Source organism: Lepidochelys kempii, chromosome 1 (assembly GCF_965140265.1).
Source record: "Lepidochelys kempii isolate rLepKem1 chromosome 1, rLepKem1.hap2, whole genome shotgun sequence".
Taxonomy (NCBI): Eukaryota; Metazoa; Chordata; order Testudines; family Cheloniidae; genus Lepidochelys; species Lepidochelys kempii.
The window spans coordinates 259703012-259730767 of NC_133256.1; the positions used below are offsets into that span (position 1 = coordinate 259703012).

At 48.1% G+C, this 27756-nt stretch overlaps 1 protein-coding gene across 5 annotated transcripts; it reads right to left on the reverse strand.

The window, feature by feature from the left end:
• Positions 1–8: 8 nt before the first annotated feature.
• Positions 9–26903, reverse strand: RANGAP1 (Ran GTPase activating protein 1). Of its 5 annotated transcripts, none has more exons than XM_073327174.1 (17): positions 26720–26903; positions 25561–25695; positions 24822–24960; positions 23801–23928; positions 22779–22838; positions 21900–22079; positions 21215–21349; positions 15022–15180; positions 14711–14824; positions 13288–13387; positions 12298–12382; positions 11489–11651; positions 10859–10978; positions 10359–10461; positions 8273–8361; positions 5461–5582; positions 9–638 (listed from the first exon to the last, which is right to left on the reverse strand). In XM_073327174.1, the coding sequence occupies exons 2-17, from the start codon at positions 25636–25638 to the stop codon at positions 569–571; spliced, it is 1845 nt and encodes a 614-aa protein (XP_073183275.1). In that variant the 5' UTR covers positions 25639–25695; positions 26720–26903; the 3' UTR covers positions 9–568. The 5 variants fall into 5 exon arrangements, with proteins under 5 accessions (XP_073183275.1, XP_073183276.1, XP_073183279.1 ...); XM_073327175.1 differs by lacking the exon at positions 26720–26903 and adding an exon at positions 26580–26661; XM_073327178.1 differs by lacking the exon at positions 25561–25695.
• Positions 26904–27756: the final 853 nt, after the last annotated feature.

A 27756-nucleotide genomic window follows, 5' to 3' on the forward strand; every position in this document is an offset into this window, starting at 1 on the left:
TCTACTCATTTCTAAACCAAGCCTATTTTAATTGGGAAGTGGGGGTAGGGGAAGGCAGGCTGGAGCAGCAGGAGGCGGCTGGGCAATTTGATAACCCTGGAGAAGCAAAACTCCTGCTGCAATTTCCAGGTGCGTGGCCCAGGGCAGCAGGAGATGGAAGCCACAGCACCATGCAAAAGCCCGGCTTGGTGCAGCTGCTGCTGCAGAGAAGGCCCCTGTCCAGCACCCTCTGCAAGACGGTAGCTTGGGCACAACCCCTTCCAGCAGTGTGGCGTTTAATAAGACCCTCGTTCCAATTCATGGAGAGCAATGAAGAGCCCCCGGAGGACTAGTTCTGGCACAGCTGCCTGTCCATTGGAAGAGGGGCCTTCAATTAAAAAATGGAAAAACAAAGTAAAAAAATATCAGCAGGATTCCTCCCCGTTTGTTAAAGTAGAAGGAAGGACGGACATCCCTGTGAGAGACGGACAGCATGTTTCCACGGGTGCCGACATCCTCTCCCGCCAGCTGGCTAAGAGCTCTCGCTGATAAAAGTCCTATGGGGGGGAGGGGCAGAGTTGGGGTCCTACTACAGCTGGTGGAGGGTCTGCAGCAGCATATGGCGGGCAAAGGAGCAGGAATCCAAAGCACGGCTGGGTCTGTAGAGAGAGGAGAGGAGACAAAAAGCTCATTTAAAAGCTGCCCCCTGACTGCACTTTGACTCACTGAATGCCAGTTCTCCATGAGTTCAGGGGCTCACCGGCACAGTACGGTGCCAGGAACTCAAGAGTCAGCTGGCTGGAGTATTTAGCTGAACGGGATTTCATTCTTATTCAGAGACAGGGTCAGACGAGATATAGGAATCGCTGCACTGAATCAGCCTATTGCTCCGTCTAGTCCTGAATCCCACCTCAGGCAGCAGCCAAGGCTAGCTGGTTCAGAGGAAAATACCCCCCCACACACAGACCCAGTGCAGTGCATTGTGTCACACTGTATTATGCAAGTGATCTACTGGTGCCCTGAAGCATGAGGATTGACTGGCCCAAGGTGAGGTGTTCCTGAAGAACTTGAATCCAATACCACCAATGAAAAACATTCTGACCAGCTCCCCTCCCCCCGTGATAGAACAGCAATATGTGCGGTGCTCCATCTGAGGGAGACGTGGCTTTCAAATGAAGCCGGAAATGTTGAAATATGGGACTGAGCAGCATTTCCTTGTTGCTAAGCTGTGCAAGTCGAGGTATTTGGTGAGAGACAGGACGCTGTTTTCTCTGCAATCCAATGGACCAAATTCTGCAGCACTGTTAATGGATTGCATCTCCATGCCCTACCCTTCATTCCCATCCTTCCTGCCCCCAACTGGTTCATTGCTGACGATGCTCGCTGATGTACAATTCATTATATGACTTTGGATTATGGATTTTTCACTGTGTTCTCCAGCCAGCCCAGCCCTGCGGGCCTCAGCTATGATGTTATGTGTGGGGCTTAACTTGGAATCTCCTTTCCAGGCCTTGTGCACGAGACAGGAGGGATCTTGAATTAGTGAAGTGAACTGTATCCGAGTTCCCTGAACCTCTGCTGCTCAAGCCTGCACTTCTAAGGCTCCCCCTTCTCCTCAGCTAGATCCTACCTTAGGCTCTCTGCAGCCTGGCTCTACAGAATAGTGAAGGGTGCATGCACTGTACATAATCAGTTTCCTCTTGTGGGGAAAGGAGCTGAGAGAGGCAGCCGCAGACAAACCCCAGCAGAGCAGGGACACACAACAAAATGGTCGGAGCCTGACTGCAGCCAGCTAATGAAGTCTGCAGCAGCTGTGGAGGATGGGAAATCAGAAATTCCAGGCAGAGAACCAGCCCTCAGCACTTCCAACCAAGATGATCAGAGCCACGGCATTCAGGCCCTTTGCAGAGTCAGATGGGCATCGCTTACACTCACTACGCATTTTTTTTTTTGAGGTTCTTTTGCTCAACGATTGTTTCTAGCCTTACAATCTAAAAGGAAAAATTCTGTCACCCTGAGCAAGTTCTGTGGCCAATTCCTCACCCCCAGAGTCCAGAGGGCGCTGGCTACAGGCATTTATAACTTCTCCTACTGAGCGGTAATGGAGCTTGGAGACACAGTACGCGACATCTGATTTGACCGAAGCAGCTCACAGGAACTTTGTAGCTCCACTGCCCATTACAGAAGAGCTGATAGTTTAACAAGGCCAGAAGAGCTGCTTTTCATGTACCATGGAAGCTCAGGCCAATGAGCTGAAGGGGCTTACTAGATTCCCAAAGGAAGCTGACCAAGGCTGTTACCTGAGCACTCCAATGAGCAAAAGTTGGCTCTGTAGCGAGCTGGACCAACCCGTTAATTTTGGACAGGAACAGGACAAGCTCCTCAGCATCTGAGCTCCAGGCAAACAGGGGACACAGATGACCTTGGATTACCAAGAGCTTTGGTGAAGCCCTTTGGACACACAAGGTTTGACTGCAGGAGCAGCTGAAGGAACATAGCAAATCACTAGAGAACCCTGCAAAGCTTTCAGCTGCATAGCTCCCGATTCCCTCTAACCCCCACAGCCAGGGCATGAGGTGTTAAGGCAGAGAAAGTAAGCCCTGAAGCAGCAAAAAAGTGCTCTCTTGCCATGGTGCATATCCCCCCCGTATTACCGCCCACCGTAGATTAGCATTGGGAAGGAAGCTTTCACTTGGACAATGGCATGACTTAACTGCTTGACTCTGTAGCTTTGGTACTAGCTTGTTTTTTCCTTTTGCTCTCACCATATGTTAAGACATATCCTTTGCAAAAGTCCCTAGGCTGTTTTATGATTTGACATTATATCACTAAGACACACACATTCCTCCCTCTAGCTTCTTTCCCTCCCTTTCCCTCCCCTCCCCTCCCCACCCCACCTCCTCCTCTCTTCCCAGAAAAACCAGACTTCTTCTCTTCCCCATTCTTAAGCAAAGTTGTGCTGCAGCCAATGACAAAACTCCTGACATCAATGGGACCACGTTTTCACTCTGGAAGCTCTACCTATCTATACCAAGCCTGTCACTGAGGTACCCAAACATCTAGATCAGTGGTTTTCAACCCACAGCCCACTTACAGCCCTATCAGCATACGGCTGCAGCCCATGTGAGATCCTCAGGGCCATACAGTATGTACGTATGTATATAGTGTGGATGTGGCCACATAATACGGAGAAAGCTGCACATGTTGCCCACAAAGGTAAATTGGTGGAGAATCACTGATCTAAATGCAGCAAAATCATGGCTGCCACTGTGCTTGGTGCGTTATGGGCACAGCTCAGAGAGTAACACATAGGGTTAACTGCTGGCCCACAGCCTAAGAGAGGGGTGTATCCACATCCAGGGCAGAGCGTGCTGTGAATGAACTCCTCAGCGTACGCAGCCACCAGACACTGTCGAGTCGGAGATTAGGCTGGAGGAACAGCCCGTTAATTGTGCACCTGACTCCACAACAAATCACTAGAAGTGAATGTTACAAGGAGTCCCCAGCGTGGCCCATTGTCCACGTCAGTTTTACTTAGACAGGTTTTTGTCACAGCAGTAGCACAAGGCTGGCAGGTCTGGGATGGGAACACCTCTCCCTTGAACGTTTCGTTTAAATAGTGCAGATGGGTCCAGTGATCTGGGGGCTTGGGGACAGCACAGTTTCCGCTCTTCTTTACTTGGGGAGGGGCTGCTTCAGAGCCAGAAAGGTGGTGAACAGGGCTACCGGTCAGGCTCTGGGGGAAGGAAAGAGAGCTAACAGACAGGACTGCTACGGCAGCTTGTTTATTACATCCTGCCCCCTTCAGCAAGGACTACTACCAGCCCCATTTCCTCATCCTTCCTTTGCGGACTGCAACAACAGCGCACAGCACATGTTTGCAGGAGAGATGTGAATAGCTCGCATAGTCTCTCCCCTTTAGGTCAGGAATCAGGAACTCGAGTTTTAGCCTACCCCACTTCCCCCCCAATCTGCAATACCGCTACAGGAGCCAGGTTTGACCACCCTTTGGCAGCTTCGTATACAGCTACCTCTGCAGCTATAGCCATACTGTCTTTTGCAGGTGGAATGAGCCCCTGAACTGATCTGCAAAGCCAGTTGTCTCCACCTTCATATCTCTGCTGTGATGGCTAGAAGTCAACCAGTTAACTATCAGCCCTTCAGTTCAGCTATTAAGCAAGGCCAGCTATTTATAAGTGTGCACAACCTACAAAAGGCTGCGAAAGGGACACAAACTTTTAAGACAATGTCTTTCTACGCATTTGCATGGTGCCCAGCACAGTGGGATCCTCATCTTCATGAGACCCTCTGAGTGTTTTGGGAATACACGCAATTAATACTGTGCCTGACCAATTTTAGCTTTACGCCTGCCCAAAGTCTTAGCTTGATTATGGAACTTGTTTAAAAAGATGTCCACTGTTCAGTGCAGACTGAACATGATATAATCAGGTTAAGAAACTCACCAAACTCCCTGACATGGATCCTAACTGTGTGTTGATTTGGCAAGTCAAAGCCTTTCTGACTCAGTTTCCCTCTCCACTAGTGAAGGGACAGATATGTACAGCAAGAGAGTGTGTGGGGACTCATTGGTTTGGTTTTTCTAAGTTCTATTCAAACATTCAGTTTCCACTGTGCTTCCATGGTTGACTTGTTGGGAGTGGGCGGTGGGGGAAGTGGGAGAGAGAATAGCTCTGGAGACCAATGCCCTATCAATCTGTAACTTTGCCCCAGGGCTAAATTTAAGACTTTCCCTTTTAATGATTTTAAAACAACATTTGCATAATTATTAGAAGGAAACTAAAGTTAAAACTGACTTAATCTAAGAAGCATTGCTTTTATCTGCATTATAAGAAATATTTTTAGTATTAAAAAAGAGAATTTTAAAAAAAGGGAACAAGGCTTAACATTTTCACTATTCATGATCTTTAGAGTTCTCGCCAAAGATAATTAACAGACTTGTCAATTTCGTTTTCATTTCCCAGCTCTACCGCCCTATCACAACACTGCAGCGTTCACGCGCAGCTGCAGTGCATGGGAATTCAAGAAGTTTCCTTTGGAACTTGAAGTCATGAAAATTTTAACATTAATCTTGGACGTTACCTTTGTAACGGCCAAGATATACATTTGGGGCTAAATCTGATTCAGCAGTGTCCTTTTAACTCATTAAACTTGTGGCTGGAAACTAGATCCTAGTCTTCCTTTGGGCTGCCTCTGCATAAACGCCAGTTTTAAGACCACCTTTAGAAAGTCAGTTTCCCAGTTCATTCCTCGTGATCAGTGCTTCTTACCTTGTAAGCTTTGAATGTTGGACTAAGCAAGATAGGAACAGCTTTCCTTTAAGCTGTTCGCATTTTTATTCTAGAACCCCTACCCACTAGAGGCTTGAAGGGAAGAGAATGTATTTTTCTTTTTAACTCAACCATATGCAGATGTATCTAACTTCCTGTAGAACAGGACTGCTTGGCAAGGTGCAATACTCACTTTGTCACAAAGGCCAGGAGAACTGGGGCCAGGGATTTGGGGAAATAATCCTGCTGGACCATATGGTTCAGGGTCATCAGAGGGCCATAGAGGCTTGGGACAGCCTTGATCTTTTCTTCACTCTGTCAGATGGGGAAGGACAGAACAATCAGGTACATTGCGACTGCCACACCAAATGCAGTCATCCCTCCATCTAATCCAGCATGCTGTCTGACTGACCAACCTCTATAAAATGCAAGCGAACCTCCACAGCGCAACACACGCAAAAAGGGAGAAGTCTGACTCCAGCTGAGGCTCAGCTTCTGTGGTAAGTCATGGAAAGGACTAGTTCTGGAGATCATCTTAGTTTACATCACAACAGGTGCTATGGTTATTCACACAGCTATCGAATTCTTTGCTGGAATTAGCCTTCCCCTCAGCAGCAGGGGGGAGAGCTGGCTCCTGTGTTATACACAGTGGGTTATTTAGGAGATGACCAATCAACCCGAAGGGGAATATCTCAAACAAAAGCGTCACAAAGACTCCAGTTTGTTTCAATTATGGCTTGACAGTCTTGTGAGGTGCAAGAAATTTAGACAGAGCACATGCATGTTTCTTCCAGACCTTCCTCTGCACGGACACCCTGCCAGGACCCTTCGTTCAGCTGAGAAGGAAGCCTACAGTTCCTGCTAGATCCAAGGGGGCAGTTATTCCCTCTTGTATGCCCCTCTCTCACCAGGCATGTTGTTTTCAGTCACTCCCAAAATTGATTCTAAGTTTAAAGCCAGAAGGGACCATTAGCTCTCCTAGTCCAACAACTCATTTATCACAGGCCACAGTATTTCACCCAATAGCCCCTGAATGGAGCCCAATAACTTAACTGGCTAAAGCGTGTCTCCCAGAAAGGCCAAGGGTCTTGATCGGAGGACACCAAGAGATGGAGTATCCACCAGTTCCCTTGGGAGTTTGACCTAATGGATAATCACCCTCACTGTTAAATTCAAGCTAGAAACAAGGCGCACTGTCTGTCTCATTTCCAGCCACTGGTTCCTGTTATGCCTCTCGTCACTGAATTTAAGAGCCCCTCCGTGCCCGGTGTTTTCTCCCTATCAAGGTACTTGGACATGTTTCAAGTCTCTTCTCTGTCCTCTTTTTGATAAACTAGGATTGAGCTCTTCAAATTTCTCAATATAAGACACTTTCTCCAGCCCTTGAATAATTTGTGGTTCTTTTCTGCACCCTCTCCAATTTTTAAACACCCTTTTTAAAATGCTGGCACCAGAAGCATACGCAGTATTCCACTGACGGTCTCACCAATGCTGTATACACAAATAAAGTCACCTCCCTACCTCTGCTCCCCCATTGATACAGCAAGGATCACTCTAGCCCTTTTTTGCCACAGCATTGCACTGGGAGCTCATGTTGAGTTGCTTGTCCACCACAACTCCTCTATCCTGTTCAGGATCACTGCCTTCCAGGATACAGAGTCTGCCCTGCATTCCCTGTTCCTGAGTGGATCCCTTTGCATTTGGTACACTGAAAGTGTGTTTTGTTTGTATGGCCCTAGCTATTGCTTCAAGTCTAGAGTAAAAAAAGTATGGAAACAGCCTCCCTCTCCACCCCAAACCTGAGTCACAGACAGACATGGATCACAAGCAACAACTGGTCAGCCAAGAGAGAACTTGACTGTTGACACTGCTCCCCAATTCAATTCTCTACTTCGAAGCCCAGCCCCAAGGAAGTTCTACCCTCCAATTCACCTAAGCATATTCAGAGTGACTGCAATCTGATGCAGGACGGGAAAGAAAAAAACCTGTCCACAGAGCAGAAGACTAGAAAACTAGACTGGGCCTCACGGGAGTCGGGGACTGAGGAAGAGAGAACAAAGAGTAGAACATCCAAAGGAAGTGTCTTAGTCCCTAACCCATGTCACAGCTGTGCATTTCCCCAGGTTCAGAGTCATCAGTGAGAACCCCAGAAAGCCACATGATGGAAAAGATGATGCAAGTTTTGTGGCTTTAGGGTATTCCAAGTATTTCTGCTGATTTGTCCAGACTCTTTATTTTCAGATGTTTCCAGTCCTTGAGGCTCCGAGATGCTCCAGATTGATCTATAACGGCAGAACAGCCAGACCACTGAAGCACTACTCTGAGCTTGCCGATGGAGACAACTCCAATCCTCTTTTGGCTCAGCTCATGCTCTAGCCTACGTGCAGGTTCTAATGCGGTCAGCCAACTTGCTGCTGATTCTCAAACACAACAATCCTGCTAACAGGTTTTATTCTGTGCAGCCACATACTGGTGCTCCAGACATTAGCAAGGACACTGGATAGAATGAAACAAAGTTTCAGTCAGATGTCTTTCATTTACTCTTGCTGTGGTCCTTTTAAAACAGAAGATGCGACTAAGTGGCCCTTTTGGATACCAGGGTGATGAATAGATATTTATGAGACTACAACCAGGAGTCTGACAACAGGTAGCTCATAACACTATAAAAGCTTTGTCCAGCAGCAGCCCAGTTTGTCTGTATGACCCTTCCTACCTTATAGAGATATCTGATCTTGAAAATACAAGCTAGACCAAGTAGAACGGAATTGGGAACAGCTAATCCATGCCCTCCACCCTAATATAATCCCACTCTGGAATTTGTTATCCCTGCAGTTTTCTATTGTCGCCAGGCATTGGGCATAGATCAGAGTCTTACTGTTGCCATGGAGACAGGAACAAGATTACCCACAATCCAGCAAGCCTTAGCTTTTAAACCAGAAATGTAATCAGAACTCAGCCCACCTCACCCATCACAGCCCACTTTTAACTCCCTCCTGCCCTCTCACCTTGAGCAGACCCATGTGGATCAGTAGGCTAGTGATGAATGCATCAGAATTAAAGGTGGCGGAAATGAAGGCTTTTCTCATCAAGGCATCTAGAGAGAGAAATAAATGTGTGTCAAGCTGAAGTGCACCACGAGATATTGTAGTGACTATTGTTCATTTCACTATTGGATTCAATTACATTCAGCTTATCCGACGCTGCCTCAATCTCCAGTCTACTGCACCAGAACGCCACACAGATAGGGGCATCAGTGCAGAATTTAGGTCAAGTTTGCCATTGAGTACACGAGGCCTTGACTATGATCAGCTGTTAGATGGACTGTGGGAGGCCACACTCCTTTATATACCCTGTTTGTCTCTGCTGCCAGAGGTTACTGCAGGCCACCAGTGAGTGCTGGGAGTTGAAAGAGATGAGGCAGAGAGAGAGAGCCAAGAAGTCACATGGAGTCCAGTCTTTAGTATGGGGGACGCAAAAACGCCTAGAGAAGAACTATGGCCGAGGCCAAGAAGTGTTAATTGACCTCAGCCATAGACAATGCAAGGAATGGTCAACCTGGATGCGTTTGGGTAGCACAAAGCCTCACTCTCACTGTAATGGGTTTGACAGTTTGGCTGTGAGCTGGTCTCACTGACCTTTAAAATGACAAGAGCAACAGGCTCCCACGGGACTGTCACCCACTAGGTGTGCATTTGGTTTGGTTTCCAGTGAGGAGGTCTGTGGTTTTCAGAGTTCCACAAGATCAGCCAATTGTGGCTCAGACCCTCGCCCCACTTGGTAACTTCAGGAAAGCGGGGTGGCTGTGGTACCCTGTTCGACATTATTGATTTTTCCATCAGGGAGGGTCAGCCCTCCTTCAGCACACAAACGCCTCACCCTGAAGAAACCATCTCTTGACACTGCCAGACATGACCTGAACTTGCTAGGGAAGGCGAAGAGTATTCAGTTCCAGATGCACGTGCACACTAGTCACATCATGGATGCCAGCCACCCACAGGAGCAGAGGCAGAGATTAGCAGAGGCATGTGAGATCTCCTGCTGACCTCAGAGAAGCTCAGCTGGCCATTTTGGTCATGCTGAACCTCGCAACAGCCTTCGATACAAGTGATCACTGGTTGTTGTCTCAGTGACGAGGGACATTATTGGTGTGCACAGAACAGGCCTTTAGTGGTTTCTATCCTACTTACCCACCAGGAGTCTGTTAATGGCAATAGTGAATTGTGTAAAATCAGTATAACAGACTTTAAAGGGATGCCAGATGGAGGAGCCAAATCCTGAACCCTGTACACAGCTCCAATGAGCAGACTGCATGTAGGTGAATACAGCTGCTGGGGATTTCAGGAAGGAAGGCTGGAGAATTCCCCATCCTCAACCCCGGGGCAGTACACTGAGCATCTTCACACACCTTTTACAGCCACGACAGCAGCCTCAGGGCTACGGAAGCATCCACCACTTCTACAGGAGAGTTTTGCTCAGTGGATTCACACAGTCCACACCCCACCCAAATCTCTTCTCTACTCTACTGTGCACCCGTGCTGTGCTCCACAGCATAGAAAGGGTACATGGTCCCCCTGCACAGCCTCTGTGCCCTGCCCCACAGCTTTCCAGTTCCAGTCCTTTTGGAAAGAGACAATAGATCTAAGACAGTTACTAGTAAAAAGAACACCAAATGGGTTCCCCCTATTTACAATATCCCCAGATATAAGAATAGAGAGGGCACTTTCTATTTACAGTTTCATTAATCTGTGGAACTCGCTGACAGGATATTGAGGCCAAAAACAAAATCTCCCCCCACCAAAAAATGCCAGGAAGAGTAACACTCACAGCAATACTAAGGGATATTGATCATCATGCTTTGGGGGCATAAACTGATCTGTTGAGGTTTCACACCCTCATTCCCCCCCAAAACAGCACTGCACAATCTGGCACACTACAGAGACAGAACTGTCTTCCTCTGGCTGCCACGGGAGACCGAACTACCAAAAAATGGCATGGTCCAGGGAGGCCATCCCTGGGATCTCTTTAGAAGCCACCGTTGCAAGTTAGGCTTCTTCAGCCCACACCTTTGCATGGAGACACAGACTGCATCACCTGTTGTTTCATGCACTGCTGTTTTCACTGTGGTTTCATCTTTGAACACAGAAGAGATCTTCAAGAGAGCCATAACCACCTTCTCTGTATCAGATGTGTCTGTCTGTAAGAGACAAAAAGCAGGAGCCATTAAATGCATGGCAGAGTGAGGGCAGAAGAGACGCGATTGCTACGGAAGCAACAATGAGCAGTGCAACAATTGCCTCCACCTGGCTGGACATGACAGGAACTGTCGTGGCTGTATCAGGATGCGTGTGGAGGTATAAGTCACGCCATGAAACACAGCTGCTGTGCAGGCACCATATCTGCTTCATAGACATGCAGCTTCAAGTTGAGTGTCTGCCTCCATTCTGTTCATTTGGACAATGGCAAGACCCTAATCCAGGTCATGAGACTCCAGGAAGAGATCACCCCTGGCAGGTAAACAATTTATCCCAACGCACGTGGTACCAACCATGCCATCCGAAAGCCACACACACAGCAGCCACTGACCCACCTACCTGCTGAGCTATCAGAACAGAGCACTTGGGCCCTAGTCGTAGCAGTTTCTCTGGAGACGGAAAGGCGAGGAATGTGGCAACATCCACAGGAGGAGGAGGAGGAGACACGGGAGTAGAGTCCTGAAACAGAGCAAGTCAGATCCCAGCTTATTCTGCTGAGCACTGGCAGAGCTGTGGGTGCATGAATGTGTAGGGAAGGGCGATGGACCTGGCACAGCGAGGGTGCCGCATGTCGGTACTTCTCTGCACTGTCAGAGCTTGTGAAGGGGTGGAAAAAGTGAGCCCAGAACCTGAATGGCAGGGGGTGCTGCACTAGCTAAGCTGTGAGGAGAAAGCTTGTACAGAAAACACTGACTATCTGGCTCCAGGCAGGGCTGTCGTGGCTACAGAAAATAATGGAAGAAATAAGATTTTCCTGCTAATTTTCTTCAGATCACCACAGAACATTCCTGAGGTATTGTTCTCCCCCTCTCCTCTCTTACTCCACCCCTGCCCTGACACATCCGTTCAAAGGAGAGGTATGTGAACCCCCACTTGTTCACTACAAGTTCATAATAGCCTCCCCGCATTTCAAACCTCCTTCCCCTACTCCCAATAAGGATTATTGGCTATCCCTCAAAGCACATTTACATGTGAGTCAAGAATCTTCTTAGAAGGCAACGATTCCTGTTCTCCCTGCCCCCTCTCCTGCAGCTGTTGTTGTTCCTCCTCTTCGTCCTCCCCTTCGTCATCTTCATCCTCTTCATCCTCCCCTTCATCATCTTCATCCTCTTCATCCTCCCCTTCGTCATCACTAAGAAGGATTAAGAGGAGAGTTCACATGGCCTGCAATACAGACTTCCTGGTCATGCATGGGCACCTGGGAATCCTTCTCCAGGTCGTTATAAAATGCAGTAAGACCCTTCCAAGCCTTAAAACACTAAGCTGACCGGCAGCAAATCACTTCTAGGGCAGTGAGTGTGAGCCTATAGGGACTGCAATGGATTATGGAGCCTGGCATGTTTAGGTCACCTGTTCTAATCTGGCCTCAGACCAGCAGTGACAGATTGCCAAAGGGCTGCCCGATGGGAACCAGTGCGTGAAATGAAGGTGAGAGTCTCAGCCTAGGTCCTAGTGGACAGGTGTCCACAAAACACCAGAGCAGGCAAAAAGTGTGGGCAGAAAGTCAAGAGTAGAGCAAGCCACGAAGACTGTGCTCTCATCTCACCCTTATGGAGCTCCCTCCAGATGAAGGTGTGAAGGACACTGAGGGGGTGGGACTTGCATACATACTGGGGATAGAAATTTTCAGTCTCCAGTCCTGTTAATCCAACACCTCTAAGTAGTGCTAGACCCCATAAAAACAGGAACTCACATGAAACAGATGTAAAAGGCAGACAGCCAGAGCTTTGACATGAATGGGGAGCAGATCCCTGCCATAGCCTTTTCTCTTGGCCTACCTCAGGGAACCCAGCACATCTGCCATGTTGAAACCTTCAAGAATCTCCTGGAGCTGTTCACAGCCTTCTTCCCCCAGAGCATTACCTATGATGCAAGGAGAGAGAAAAGTCAGCTTTGGGGTGGGGAAGAGACAGACACTCACAGATCAGGTGCTGAATTTGTCACGAGAGAAACAAAGTTTAACTAGAATGCTCAACTAAGTCCATAAATCCAACCTCTGGCAGGAAGAATGGCTGCTTGATTTGCATTTCTATAAACACCTTTCACACAAAGCACTTTACAAACTGCTCGGACAGCAGACTTGTCATTAAAATATGTCAGCTGTTTACCAACTCAGACACCACACAAGGGTTTGAGACAAGAAGAACATTGCAGAATCTAATTGCAAGGGAAGTTTGAAGAAGGAAAAATGTAATTAACCAGAAGAGATTTGAGTCTTGGAGACTGAACTCCTTGTACATTTATACAGCTCCTTTCATCCTGGGTGATTCTGAAGCACTTCTCAAAATTATATATGTATAATACCATAGAAATGCAGCCACCTCTGGAAGGGAAGGCAAGAACCAACACACGGAGCGGGAAACTGTGACCAAGCACATAGAAGCAGACCTTGATGCAAAACTAATAGCATCATGGGACCTTTAATACCAAGGCAGAGCAGACAGGACCTTGTTTATAAATTCTCATCCTAGAGACACACACAGACGTCTGGAACTCAGATGTATTCACTTCAGGAAGCGACAGGGATCAGCAGGCAGGGTTTGAAACTGTGGCTCAAGAGGTTTAAGTATAACCACTAAAGCCTTGGGGGAAGAGAGAAGAGCTTATTCGTCTAGTTGGTTCAGCTGCTCTCAGCAGGACCAATATTTTATACACACACACACTTCTGGCAGCAATACAGATATTTCAATCCCACAGGCTTCTTCCCAATGGGTTCTAGAGTTTGTCACGGACTGGATAAGCTTTGATCGAACTTCATGCTCACGTACCATTGAGATCCAGTTTCTCCAACTCAGACTTGTCTTCAGTGGCCTCTGCAATAGTCAGGGCAGCATCTCGTTTGATTTCACAGAAGGACAAGTTCAGTTCCTGAGAAGCAGAGGAGAAGCTGCTTTACAGGAACGCTGTATGCAGATTCTCCATTGTAAACACCAGCTTCGCATGCTCAGAATTGTTTAAGGAATTCTCTCCTTTGGGGCTGGTCTCAGCACAGAGGGAATATATTTTTAAGTTATAAAAAGACTTGGAAGGGACTCAGGCAGTGAGCAAAGACTAAACATCCCTTGAGACATATTGAACGAGATGATCCCCGAGAAGGGATTTAACATTAAACAGCTGAAGGGCATTTGTTCTGGAATGGATTATTTTGGTTTGACATCCTTCTCCCTTCACCTGTTATTTATCCTGGGATCCTTTGACCTGGGAGAAAGAATTGCTGTGTTTTACTTGAACAGGTGTATTCATGAACTAACCCCATGGTTTTTAAAATGTGGACTTCCAGTGGGAACAACACAGGCCTGAGCTACGGGTACTACTACAGAGTGGACCCCTTTTTCAAACTCACAAGGCAAGCTGTTAACTCAACTCTCTGCATGAGATAACCTTGCGTAGCTAATATTGTCTCACTGTTTTCTTGCACTCGCCCATTGGTCTGTATCCATTTGTTGTCTCTTGTTTTCTATGTAGATTGTAAGCTCCTTGAGACAAGGACCAATCTTTCTGTTCTGTGTTTGTACAGTGGTGAGGCCAAAGGAGCCATAGGCATAGACCACAAGCGCTCTGGTAATACTAGTAAATAATAATGCAATGGCTGGAGTTAGAGGGACCCTCTTACCAAACATCTCACAGGTGACTGAGTAAGATACACCCTGGAAAAGGCTGACAGAAATGCTAGTACTGTAGGGACATTGAAATAGTAGGGTATGGTACTGGACAGGAATTGCAGTCAATACAGGGCCCATAAAAATATTAGTGAACTGGGGTCTCATCCAAGATGTGACACGGAGATACAGATACTGCATTTTATGAACATATTGTAGTGGTCACTCATCCTGTACCCCTCCTGATTTATGCTGTCCCATAGTTTAGAACAGTTGCTTCCAAACCCACCCGAGAACCTTATTAGCAACTTGCAGAGTAGATGAGACAAGTGGCTTTAAATACAATGTTCAACCTTGATCTGAACAGACCGCCACTTAACTCACGCTGGAGCACTGCCGGCTGTGAGGTATAGTTTCCACAGATCACATCTCTGAGAGCAGCAGTAGGCAGAGCTGTAGAACTTGACAGGCCTGCACTTGGAAGAACTGTGTTTTACAGGGTGGGGCAGGGGAATGGACATAGAACAAGGGAGGGGAAACATACAGGGTATTTTGGGAAAAGATTTGAAGATGGAGCAGCCGAATGTGGTACCTTTAGTTTAGGAAGCCCCTCTTTGACTGCTTCAGCAATGGTGATGGCACCCTTTGAGCGCACCAGGCAGTCCCCAAAGTTGATCACTTCTACCTGTCGGAGAGTCTTCAGAGTCTGCAGAGAGTGAGAGTGTGCGCCCATTAAGACAGAAATTCAGGTGAGCGATAGAGGGAACGACCAACTCACTTGTACTCAAAGAGGAAAGAGCCTCTTCTCCCTCCCTGCTTCACTAGGACATTCAGCCCCAAAGCACAGAAAAGCTGGGGGGAGGGAGCAGAGATAGACACTCAATGCAACTGCTAGTAACTCACCCCTGCCATGGCCACAGCCCCCTTCTCTGTGAAGGTGTTGTCATTCAGATTGATAACCCGCAGCAACGGGTTGGCAGCAAAGGCCTGGGCCAGCGCTGTAATGCCAGGATGGTTGATTCCGTTCTGTGGCATATGGACCTCTTCCAGTGTCCCGATGAGCTAGATTCAGACATGATTAGCCATTAGAGAGAGACACTTCAACACAGGCAGAGACAACCACCATCTCACGGGATTACCTTACAAGTTGCTTCTCTGCCACCCAGAGTGAGTCCACTGCATCTCCCACCAGAACCCCTGCAATCCTTTTAACTGTTACAAATACACCCCTCCCACCCCAGCAGCTATGCCTCCAGTGACAAATCAAGATAGGACCAATGTTTTTATTTGGTGAGTCAGGGCTTAGAACAGGGGTGGTCAAACTTTTTGGCCTGAGGGCCACATCTGGTTGGGAAATTGTATGCAGGGCCATGAATGTAGGGCTGGGGCAGGCGGTTGGGGTGCGGGAGGGAGTGCGGTGTGCAGGAAGGGGCTCAGGGCAAGGGGTGCAGGAGGGATGCGGGGTGCAGGATCTGGCCCAATGCCGCTTACCTGGAGCAGGACTCTGGGGTGGCAGTGACACACAGCGGGGCTAAGACAGGCTCCCTGCTTGCCCTGGCCCCGCGCCGCTCCTGGAAGCGGCCAGCACCATGTCCCTGTGGTGGGGGTGGGGCATGGCCAGAGGGCTGTGTGCACTCCCCTCGCCTGCAGGTACCTCCCCCAAAACTCCCATTGGCCGCGATTCCCCATTCCCTGCCAATAGGAGCTCTGGGGGGCGGTGCCTGCAGGCAAAGGCAGTGCACAGAGCCCTCTGCCCCCACCCAGGGGCAGGAGGGACGTGGTGCTGGCTGCTTCTGGGAGTGTTGTCACAAAGGTGGCAATCCCGCAGGCTGGATTAGGATATTGTTTTCCTTCTGTTCTTTGGCCAGAGATTCTGAGCCTTGGGGCTATAACCCAGAATCGGCTCAAGAAGCTGCTTTCCAGGTCAAGGCACATGACCACTTGGCAGAATCAAAATCTTTTGCTTGTTTTAGTTCTGCTTCTGGCCCTTCTGGTCGCAAAGGAAACCCTCCAAAATGGGAATCAGTGCAGTATGGCATATACAATATATAACATGAAAATAAGACTATAGCCCACACAAGTCTAAGTGCTTTGCTATATGGGAAAAAAACCCAAACCTGTCATTGTTTTAGGGATTGCAGGCAGGTTTAGCACTGTTATATGTGCAGAATTCTCATTTATATAACGCCATTAGGTGTGTGTACAAAAATGTAAGACAGGCCTAGGAAGATACTTATATAGTATCTAAAGATAGAGAGCCTCGTTTATTTGTAGTTGTTAAACAGCCAGGATCATATCTACCCATTTATATGCAACAATACATAGATTGATGGGGTCACCAATAAGTGGATTCTGCAACACTATTGCTTGCACATTTGACAGCATACAAGATAATTAAAGTCACAGGTGTGGAAAATGTACATTTGAAAGACATGAGCCAGAGAAATAAGTTCCTACAACTCCTGTTGCCTTGGATGGGAGTTATCTGGTGAGCAGCTATGGTGGGTGGGAGCCAAGAAGGTATTTCAGCACTTAAGTCCAGGTTTTGGCACCACTGTGGTCCACAAAACTCCTGCTGAACCATATAGGTGCCTAAACTCACCCAGTGAATGTGTTTTTCAGAGTCCCTCTGCACCTATGTTCCTATCTCTGGGCACACGCGCTGCTGTCTCCCTCTAGGCAGACACGTAACTCCTGCCTAAGCCCCCCGGTTCGTGAATCGCTCTGGAAGACAGGCATTTGGCTCCTAAAGTCAGGTGAAGGGCCTACCAGATCCGCTCCCATTCCAAGTCTGGAGGAGGTGGTACCCACCGTATAAAACTTTTAGCTCAGTGGTTAGAGCACTCGCCTGGGATGTGGGAGACCCCTGTTCAAATCCTCTTAGCTCACTGGTTACAGCTCTCTTCTAAGCAATATTCTGATACGGGGCTTCCTCAGTCTCTCCCATTGAAGCAGTTGCACTCTTGATAAATAATGGGAGAGTGATTACAGCAGGGGGACTGGACCCAGCGTCTCCCACCTCCCAAGTGGATGTCTAAACCACTGGACTACAGTCAGTCATTCTCACTCATGTACTTGCTCTCTCTGACCCAATGACTGTTTAAGTACTTAACCACAGAGAGAACGGGCAACAGTGGGAATGACTCTATAGTCCAGTGGTCAGGACACCCACATGGGAGGCCCCAAGTTCAGTCCCCCTGCTCCTTTCATTCTCCCATTATTTATCCAGAGTGCAACAGCTTTAACAGGAGAGACTGAGGGAGCCCCACATCAGAATACCCCCAGCTCAGTGGTTAGAACACTCGGAGATGATTTAAACAGGGGTCTCCCATTTTGCTCCCTCTCTGGCAGGTCAGTGCTCTAACCCCCGAACTAACAATTATGAGATGGGCCCAGCATCACCACCCTGTTTTGTGCAGCACAGGCATTTAACTCATTCTTGCAAGAAAACGCCTTAGACGCTTGTCTACAGGTATTGAGTTCCCATTGACTGTATGCTAAGCAGAGCTAGGCACCTCCCTGCAGCCTGGACTTAGGTGCCTATTTCTAAGACATGGGTAAGACTTAGCATATACCCCTCTTCTTGACATCTCCTGTTAGCTAGCTTAGGTGGCTGCTCACCCAGCATGCTGGCTTTGGTGGAACAAGGTAGGGGAGGTGTCATAAATATAAAGGGAAGGGTAAACCCCTTTGAAATCCCTCCTGGCCAGGGGAAAGCTCCTCTCACCTGTAAAGGGTTAAGAAGCTAAAGGTAACCTCACTGGCACCTGACCAAAATGACCAATGAGGAGACAAGATACTTTCAAAAGCTGGGAGGAGGGAGAGAAACAAAGGGTCTGTGTGTCTGTCTATATGCTGGTTTCTGCCGGGGATAGACCAGGAATGGAGTCTTAGAACTTTTAGTAAGTAATCTAGCTAGGTATGTGTTAGATTATGATTTCTTTAAATGGCTGAGAAAAGAATTGTGCTGAATAGAATAACTATTTCTGTCTGTGTATCTTTTTTGTAACTTAAGGATTTGCCTGGAGAGGTTCTCTATGTTTTTGAATCTAATTACCCTGTAAGATATCTACCATCCTGATTTTACAGGGGGAATTTCTTTATTTCTATTTACTTCTATTTTTATTAAAAGTCTTCTTGTAAGAAAACTGAATGCTTTTTCATTGTTCTCAGATCCAAGGGTTTGGGTCTGTGGTCACCTATGCAAATTGGTGAGGCTTTTTATCCAACATTTCCCAGGAAAGGGGGGGTGCAAGAGTTGGGAGGACTGTTCATTGTTCTTAAGATCCAAGGGTCTGGGTCTGTAGTCACCTAGGCAAATTGGTGAGGCTTTTTACCAAACCTTGTCCAGGAAGTGGGGTGCAAGGTTTTGGGAAGTATTTTGGGGGGAAAGACACGTCCAAACAGCTCTTCCCCAGTAACCAGTATTAGTTTGGTGGTGGTAGTGGCCAATCCAAGGACAACGGGTGGAATATTTTGTACCTTGGGGAAGTTTTGACCTAAGCTGGTAAAGATAAGCTTAGGAGGTTTTTCATGCAGGTCCCCACATCTGTACCCTAGAGTTCAGAGTGGGGGAGGAACCTTGACAGGCGGTAATAGCTTTTATTGGGCCAACTTCTGCTGGTGAGAGAGACAAGCTTTCCTGCCACATGGAGCTCTTCTTCAGGGCTTGGAAAGGTACTCCCAGCGTCACAGCAAAATGCAAGGGGGAACAGATAGTTTAGGGTAAGTAGTTAGCACATATTCTAAAGGGACCATTCAAGGCAGAGTGACCCATTAACACCTCTGCAGCCAGAGGACAAGAAGAGGGCATTAGTGGGTTGCAGATGGTTGTAATAAGCCACAAATCCAATGTCTGTTCAGTCCCTGATTTTTAGTGTCTAGCAGAGTAATGAGTTTAAGCTCCCAGACTCAACTTTTGAAAGTGCTGTACACCTTTGAGGATGAGGACTGATAGATCAGATATAGAGTGATTGTTTTGTGAAAAGTGTTCACCTACAACTGATATGGTGTTTTTGTCTTATTTTCCTGTGAGAGTTCATTCGAGAGCATAGTGATTGTCTGGTTTCACCCACATAGTTATTGGGGCATTTAGTGCACTGGATGAGTTACACCACATGTTGGGATAGGCATATGTAGGACCCCTTGAAAGGTGTGTTGTGGGGGGGAAAAACGATCACTGTAGCAGCGGATATATGTCTGCAGGTTTTGCATCCGTTGTTCTGGCAGGGTCTAGAGCTGCTCTGAGTTGGCATAGTGCTGGTCTGTGGGGAGCTTGCTTCTGATGAGCTTGAGGGTGGTATTTGGAAGCCAGAGGAAGGGATTCAAGAAAAAAAGATTTCTTTCAGGATGGATCCCCATTGAGTATGGGCTGTAACTATCTGATACTCCATAGGAGTTCCAGTGTGGGGCGATGGGTGACAACTAGCAGTGTGCAGTCAGAAGGGATTTTATTTCTGTATTGAAGCACATTCTCTTGGGCTATTTGGGTGGCCCAATCCAAGCTTCAATCTCCTTCTCTGGTGAAGTGTTGTTGTTTGGTGAAGGCGGTTTTGAGTGTATAAGTTGTATATCCCAGACTTCTTCCTCAGAGCATATTTTGTGGTATCTACAGCCAGGCACGCTGAGAACAGATTTCTAGGTGTGTTTGGGGTGGTTGCTGGATCTATTAAGTTAGGTTTGCTGATGTGCGGGTTTTTTGTATATGGTTGTCTGTAGGGTTGCATTGCTCAAGCTGATTAGCATCAACTTCCTGGACGTACGTACGTACGTACGTATGTACGTACGTGTGTGTGTGTGTGTGAGAGAGAGAGAGAGAGAGATAGACGGGGGGTGGTTGTTGAAGTTATGATGGAAATTTATGAGGGAGTTTAAGCCCTCTGTCCAGAGGATGAAAATATTAAAATATCTCATCAGTGGTTTCATGGTGCATTTACTTTTGTGGATCACATTCTCAGGCACCTCGCTCTCCCCTTGTAGGGAGTCTAGGCAACTCATTCGGTTTTGTGGAATGCTGTGTTGTTCCTGTGACTTTCTAGGTGCAGTGACACAGTGTTGCAACACCTAGTCCCTTCATGGATACCACCCCTACTTAGTGCTCATGGCTGAAGGAAACAGGACGAAGATAGACATTCTCTGCCTAGAAGAGTTTCGGATGGCAGCCAGTCTCTCTCAGGATAACTTCACCCTTTAAGAACGTATATCAAATTTCCATGCACTGAATTTAAATCCTTATTTTTTGCCAGACCTGTATATAATCATTTTAAGTCTTTTTATCTGAAAAGGCACACGGTGTTCCGAGACCTGGCACAAAGAATTTAGGAAATGGAGGTCACAGGAGGAAAGAGGGAGGCAATGTAAAGTTTGTTGGTGAGGAAACATGGAGACTCCTGGTCACTTAGTCCCCCAAAACTACCACAAATCTAAACCAAATTCGAGTCTCATTCATTCTTGCTGGATAGAAAGGTGGGCATGGGACAGCCTGATTTCCATTGCCCAACCCAAATGCAGCACTAGCAGCTTGATCAGACAAAGGGCTAAGGGAAAAAATGAGACACCAGTTGGTAGTGTCCCCTGCAGGAGATTTGCGGAACATAGATAAAAGCTATGCCAGGGCCAGCTATCATAGCGATTAGAGATAGAGATCTACCTGGTCATCTGGCCCACCCCCTCCCAGGGCCAGATTATCTCCAACTGCATCACTTGTTCTGTACCGTATTAAGTTACTCAAGCAATACATCACTTCACCTAACAGTTAGCAGATTATAGTGTGGAGTAGTCACTCATCCTGGAAACGAATCCTGTTTCTGTGCTCGGTCTTGTCCCATTATTCTCAGTTATGCCCCCTTTAACCAAGGCTTCTCCTTTTCTTGGTGTTAACATCCTCAAATGGTTGACTGTTTCAGCAGCATACAGAGTGCTGTGGTAAAAATGAACTGAGGGCCAGTACCTTATGCACACCCTTCTCCTCAGTGCACACTTCTTTAGCATATGTGTCTGGATATACACTGCTCCCCCATCGCTACCAGAACCAGTGCCCACATACATCTGACACACCTATACCTCCTCCGTGAGGAAGTCCTACTTTGGAGCTTACCCCAAATGCCTCAGCCAGTGCAGTGGCACCATCATTCTCCAGACGGTTCCTGCCAGCCACGAATACTTTCAAAGACAGAGGTTTGCCCACGGCACTTGATTTCCTGTGACACTCTTTCAGGGCAGCTGCCAAGATCTAGAGACAACATTAACAGCTTTACATTACTATAGCATCTCTCCTCCTGGAGGATCCCAGAAATGTTTTATGAATTGGATATATAGGAAGCATTTAGGACACCACTGAAGTGAAGCTGCTTCTAGTGTGGGACACAGGAACCATTCTACACCACCACAATTATGCAATATTAACAGTGTAGTCACACTTGAAACTATAGAGGGAATTTTACAGCACAAAAATACAACAGTCTAAACTCAAACTTGGGTAAACAACCCCTGGCTCTTTAGTGACCATGAATTGTCAAGGCCTTGGTTTTACACTTCAAAAGAACAGCCTCAGGCACCTGTTCAGACAGAAGAACATCAGAATTCTCTTGATGGGGAACTCTCCCATCCAGATATTGGGATAGCCCAACTCTGCTCATCTTGGACACTTCATGAGATCAGTCTGAAGTATGATAGTAATCAAGACAACAAACAAAGGGGGAGGTTGGAACCCAAGGTCCCCTGCACCCAGTCTTTATGAGATAACCAATGCAAGCGAGCTGGGACTGAGAAGTGTCACTTACCTTGCCTCCTCCAATGCCCATGCCACAGTTGTTCAGCTTGAGCTCCTGCAAAGTGAAGCAGGCAGGACTCTTCAGCAGTGCCTCAAAGCCACGCACGCCATCCGGCCCAAAGGCATTGTCACTCAGGTCCAGCTCCAACAGCTGGGAACCTGCGGTGATAAGGGCCTCCCCCAGGGCAGTCTGTGAGGAGACAAGGGATTTGGTTTTTAGTAACAGTTCCACAGGCCCATTTAGATCACTACCCAATGCTTCAGAAGAGCCGCCACCCCCCACCCCCGCATTATGCAGTGCTGCACGAGGGAGAGGGAATCTTTTCTGATAGACAAGACAGTTAGTTTGGGCCCTGAAGCATGGGATTCAACTGTTAGTTGAATGTGCACAGCTCTAAGTATTAGATGCCTTCTTTTAAAAAGGCCTGGATAACTTCATGGTAACAGGAGCCATACACATTTCAGTGACCTGCCCAAGCACCAAGTTTCACAGATCCAAATATATGCTATTTTAAGATTACAGAAGCCAACTCCTGATTCACCCCAGAATCATTCCAATTTGCTGAGGGTATCCTTTTATTCTGGAGTCCTCGTTTCTTGCCCTGCCAATCAGATGGCCATACTGCTGATCCTCCTCCAGGGAAGAGCTGCTTTACTGATCAGACAGAAGGTGCTTATGCTATCGCTTCTTCCCATCATCCCAGAGGCTGAGGGACAGGGAAAGCCATACATGCTCATGCTTTATCAGAAAGGTTATGTCTGTCTTTGGGTCTCTGACAACACATGTATCCATGGAAAGGATGGATAGTTTTAAGTGTAAACATATGGAGCAAGAGGAGATTAGAGTAATCACAAATCTGAAACTTTAATCCCCAGTTCTCCCACTTACCAGAGCAAAAGGGATCTCAGACCTCAATCTCCCTGTGAACATGTCACTCCAGTGACACCTCTAAAAAGAGACAGATGGAAAGAGGACTGTCAAATATCAGAAGCACACACAAATGTCCTCTAGCCCCCAGCACTTGACAGGGGACATGATATATTTACAATTTACACTTCTCTTGGGCCTGTCACCTAATTATGCCAAAGAGCTACACAAACTATATAATTCACTTCACTCACCAAGGAAACACAGTCATTTCTGGGGTAGAATTCATCGGCTGTTTAATAGTGCACATCAACAACACACAAGAACTGAGGACATAAGTGAAGATTACCATACCCAGAGAAAACTGAAGGATGCAGAATGAGAATTTCATCAGGATAGGGAGCCTAAACTTATGAGAAGGGCCATGGAAACCTCAGTGACCTCAAGCGGTCAAGGTTTCAGATTTAGGTTTCATTCAGAAGATAGCATTTTCAGTGGCACAGTACCCACCCACCTCAATGCTACACTAGAATACTGGATAAATAATTCAAGGGGTAGAAAATATTGTGGTGAACCTCCATCACCATTTCCTGCAGCACTCTGGGCTTCGCTTTGAAGTATCCTACCCAAGCAGGAGATCTGACTCTGCAAGATCTGATGAGATCACAGCCCTAAGTGGCCACACTACATTACTGGAGCGCTCCCTTCTGATTTACAGAGGCTTACCCTGGTGCGAGTCCTCTCTCATGGCTTTCTTGCCTCAGCCATGGAGAGCTGCCAAAGGCTGAAATGCAGCATTTCAGCAAATGCTACTCACAGGGCTGTTAAGCCAAGTTATGAGGTCCTGAGGGTTTGCCACCACTTATTCATACACAGGCCTAGTTTCCTGAGTCTATTCTTATATGCTGGTGGGACAAGGAATTTGAAGTTTGTATTGCTCCTGCAGGGACCTGTCCTGGGTCAGTGCTCAAAAACAGACAGGCCTTCAGCATCTCATCAATATATCCTCCCTTCCCCTTCAGTACTCTACTAAAAGATCTCACCTTGAGCTCAGCTTTCTTCTCCAAGGCTTTGGCAATGACCTTTGCTGCCTCCACACCCACGGTGTTGCCTTCCAGGCGCAGGGCTTCCAAGCCATCAAATTCCTCAATTTCCTTAGACACCTCTTTGGCTGCACAAAGCAAGCAGAGCCTTACTCTCCTCATTTCTAACCTAAGTCACCTTAGGTTCCATTCAAGGGCAGGTTGCAGAGTCTCTCTTTCCATCACTACTCATTATTCCCCAGCCTCTAGGTCTTTTACTCGTAACTAATGTGGTTTTGCACTACCAAGGAAGGGTAAGGAAAGCATCGCCATGCAAACTAGTAGGAAAAGTCAGTCATGGGTTTGAGAACAACCTACTTCCAGGTGTGATTCAGGGATTTATTCCCCCACCCGCCACAGCAAGACAAAGACATCACTGCCCCAGCCAGTTCTTTATCCTAAAAAGAGATGTGCGGGAGGAAGAGCACCCCAGGCAAACAACAACAAGCCCATCTAGGACTGAGACAGGAACTGAGGCACTCTATCCTAGGGCAAGGGGGATTGCGGAAGCAGGCAGGGGAGACTAACCAATCCACCTGCATGGAGCTTGTAAAGTCTTGCTAGTCTCCCTGGGCATTTCAATCATTCCGAGTTTTACTAGGCTTCCTGAAGCATTTAGAGTAGGAGGAAAGTCTCTTGCCTCCAGCAATTTAAAGCATCAGTGTATGTATTAGAAGGACAAGAGTCACTCCCAGAACAAAATCAACACTTTTAAGTCAGGGAGAGTCAAAACCAGTTTCTCCAGTTGTAGCAGTGACGCTGTGCTAGTGTGGTGGGGAGAGGTTGCTTCTCTATCAGAAGTCCCCATTTCTCAGATGGCTGACTCTTGTGTCCCCCTGCGACATTACATAGACTCTCACATACTGGAGTTAGCTGTGTCCAGACACCTTTAGTTAGGAAGAGGTTCATGACACACAGCTCTGGGATGGCACTGACATGTACCCAGGTGAAACACTGCCCCAACATAAGAGTTTTCTCTTACCATCTTCGGCGGTATTGAGTTTCAGGCTCTTGCCTTTGAAGCTCAGCTGCCCTCCGCCCACTTGGGCTTTGGCAAGTGACTCTGCTAGCTTAGTAATGTCCTCAGATGCCATTTTCTCTACTTCACCAACCTCCAAGAACTGTTGATTTAAAGGGAGTACACTGTCAAGATAAAAACAAACAACAAAAAAACTTTGACTTGAAGAAACACAGTTTTAATCTGTATTACAAATAGCATCTCAGGTTATCAACACTGATTTTTTAGAAAGCTAGTTGACTGAGCTATTAAAAAACACCCAAACAGTAACAATCATGACAGTGAGACTAGATTGGTCAGTTTCAGATTCTGAAAGCCTGTTGCAGGGAAAGGTTTAGATTTTAATCTAGTCATTACTGCTAATCAACACTACTAAACTGGGCACCTGAACTACCTGACAACATCTCATAAGAAAGGACTCTGTTTGCAATACCGTTAGAACTGCAAAATAGTATTCTTTTCTCCCCAAAATCATGGCCTTTAAACACAAGCCATGATCCAGTCCTGCGAGTTTCCCCTCCTCTGCAAGCTGAGCCAGAGTTAAACACAACTGTTTTTTCTTTTCATTTAAATCCTGGCTGGTACTCACGTGTCAGCACAGTACTAGAATCAGATTTGGTTACTGAATGGCTACCACAGAGACAGTATGGATGCAGGACACAAGAGCAAGTACAGTGTACATTTTTATTTACTAGTATTTTACCCAGTCTAGTTGTAACTGTAACAAGCAAAGGGATTTTCCACCTCTTTCCCTGAGAGACTGTTCCACAGCCTGACACATCTGGTAAATTTTGCAGACAGTGCAAGATTTCCCTTTGGTTGGTTCATTCTTCTGATCCTGGTTGGAAATGTAAAGCACTCGGTAATTACACACCATGTTTTAGTGGATTCTCAGGCCACCCATTAACCAAAGCTGAGCTAAATGATCTCAGAAGCGTCTCTCTCTCAGGCTAGGGCTACACTACAGCAGCTACCCTGGTGCAGCTGCACTGTAGCCGTGCTGCTTTCGCACTTCTGGTGAAGATGCTCTAAAAGCCGATGGGTCCTGCCTCCCTGAGAGGCGGTACCTATGTCAGTGAGAGAAGCTCTCCCACCAACATAAGGCAGTCCACATTGGCGTTTAGGGTGATATAATTAATCTCAGGTGTGGATTATTCACACCCCAGAGCGACGCAAGTAACACTGAAGTAATTTGCAGTGCAGACATAGCAGCACTAACAAGAAGTTGATCTGCGAGTAGATATTACCTCGCCCCCCCCCCAATATCCTGGGACCGACAGGGCAACAACACAGGTAGCTGTTTGTCCATCTGTCCGCTGTGTCGGGCACTTCAACCCCCTGATCCCAGCCCTCCTCCCAGCGCTGCCCATCACGCGGCGGCTCGTGGCTCCCCGGGGAGCCGGCCAGAGCACAGCCCACCGGGGGAGGATGTAACGGGGAGAGGCCGGGCTCGCTCTGTGACGCGACAGCCCTGCCTACGCAGCGCACCGGGGCTCGCCCCCCTCAAGCCGCCCGCCCGGCTCGCGGAGCCCCGGGGAGGCGGCAGGCACAGGAGCAGGGCGGCGAGAGAGAGAGAGAGAGAAACGAGCGGGGGTGCGGAGCCAGGGGCGCGCCTCCCGCAGCACACGGGACCCGCCGCACGGGGCGCCCCCCGCCAGCAAGAGGTTGCCGGGGCGGGGGGGGGGGGAGACACACCCGCCCCCTCCCCCAGCAGCTGTTTACCCGGGGAAACCCCGCAGGCGCACGCGACAGGGCAGGGGCCGGCGGAGATCGGGCTGGAGACGCGTCAGGAGCCGCCCACCCCCCGTCAACTTCCGGCCGACCCTACAATAAACAAGCCGCGCGGCCCCGGGCCCGCTCACCTGCCGCGCGGTGCCGCCGTACGTGGGTCAGACGCGCCAGGCTCTGGCCCGTCACGCGGAGGACGATGGCGCAGGGGGAGGCGGAGGATTTCAAACCCGGCAGTTTCGTTTTCCCGGCTCTGATTCGCTCGCCCGGCCGCCGCAGCGGCGCGGGCGCCGGCCCTTCCCCGCGGGGCACGCTGGGAACTGTGGTTCCCCTGGAGACCCTGGCGAGGTTCGCCGCGCGCTCGGAAAGACTACCAGTCCCGTGGTGCCCCGCGCGGGGGCTCGCTGTGCCGCGAGGCGTACCGGGAATTGGAGTTCCACAAAAGAAGAGCGAGGCCTTGCGGTGGGGGAGCTGTGCGCGTGGACTGTGGTTCCCAGGGTGCCTCGCGCACCGCCAGCCTCTCAAAGAGGTGGGGGGGGGTAGGCGAGGATGGGTGCAGAGCTGGAGGTTAGAGGCCTGGCAAGCTGGGGCACGCGAGCGCTGCCAGGCTCTGGACCGCAGCCCCTAGACTAGAGAGTGGACCGAAATGGCAGAGTCAGCCTCTGTGCGGGCCCAGGGCCAGGAGGCAGTTTTTGTTCAAAGTTGGTAACAACTTTTTCTAAGCCCGTGTGAACCTGCTGCTTTCACACCTGGTGGTTGCCAACCCTGAGCTTTGATGTTCAGACCCTGTAGCTCGCAACCACGGCTGCCAAAGTTCACCAGAAACGTTTGGTATGCACACAGTGCGTGCGTGAACTTGTCAGCGCAATCAAACGCTTCGATGTAATTAATGAGAGAGACGAGTGGTGAGGCAATATCTTTTATTGGACCAATGTCTGGTGGTGAGAGAGACCAGCATTCAAGCTAACACGGTGACCTGAAGAAGAGCACTGTGTAGTTCAAAAGCTTGTGTAAGCTTGAACGCTGGTCTCTCTCACCAACTGAAGTAGGTCCAATAAAAGATATTACCTCACTCACCTTATCTCTCTAATATCCTGGGACTGACTACAACAACATGACATAATTCCTTGTCAGTCTATTAAGACAGAAACAAGAAGTCAAACTTCATGGT

What these genes read in the sequence shown, in the direction of transcription:
- RANGAP1 (XM_073327174.1), bottom strand. Translation starts at nt 25,638, where the DNA reads ATGTGTCAGGCTGTGGAACAGTCTCTCAGGGAAAGAGGTGGAAAATCC. An exon ending in TGGGCATTGGAGGAGGCAAG is followed by an intron (nt 21,350 to 21,899) that starts GTAAGTGACACT and finishes TGTTGTCTCTAG; the next exon opens with ATCTTGGCAGCTGCCCTGAA. An exon ending in AGGGGCTTCCTAAACTAAAG is followed by an intron (nt 13,388 to 14,710) that starts GTACCACATTCG and finishes TCTGCTTCTCAG; the next exon opens with GAACTGAACTTGTCCTTCTG.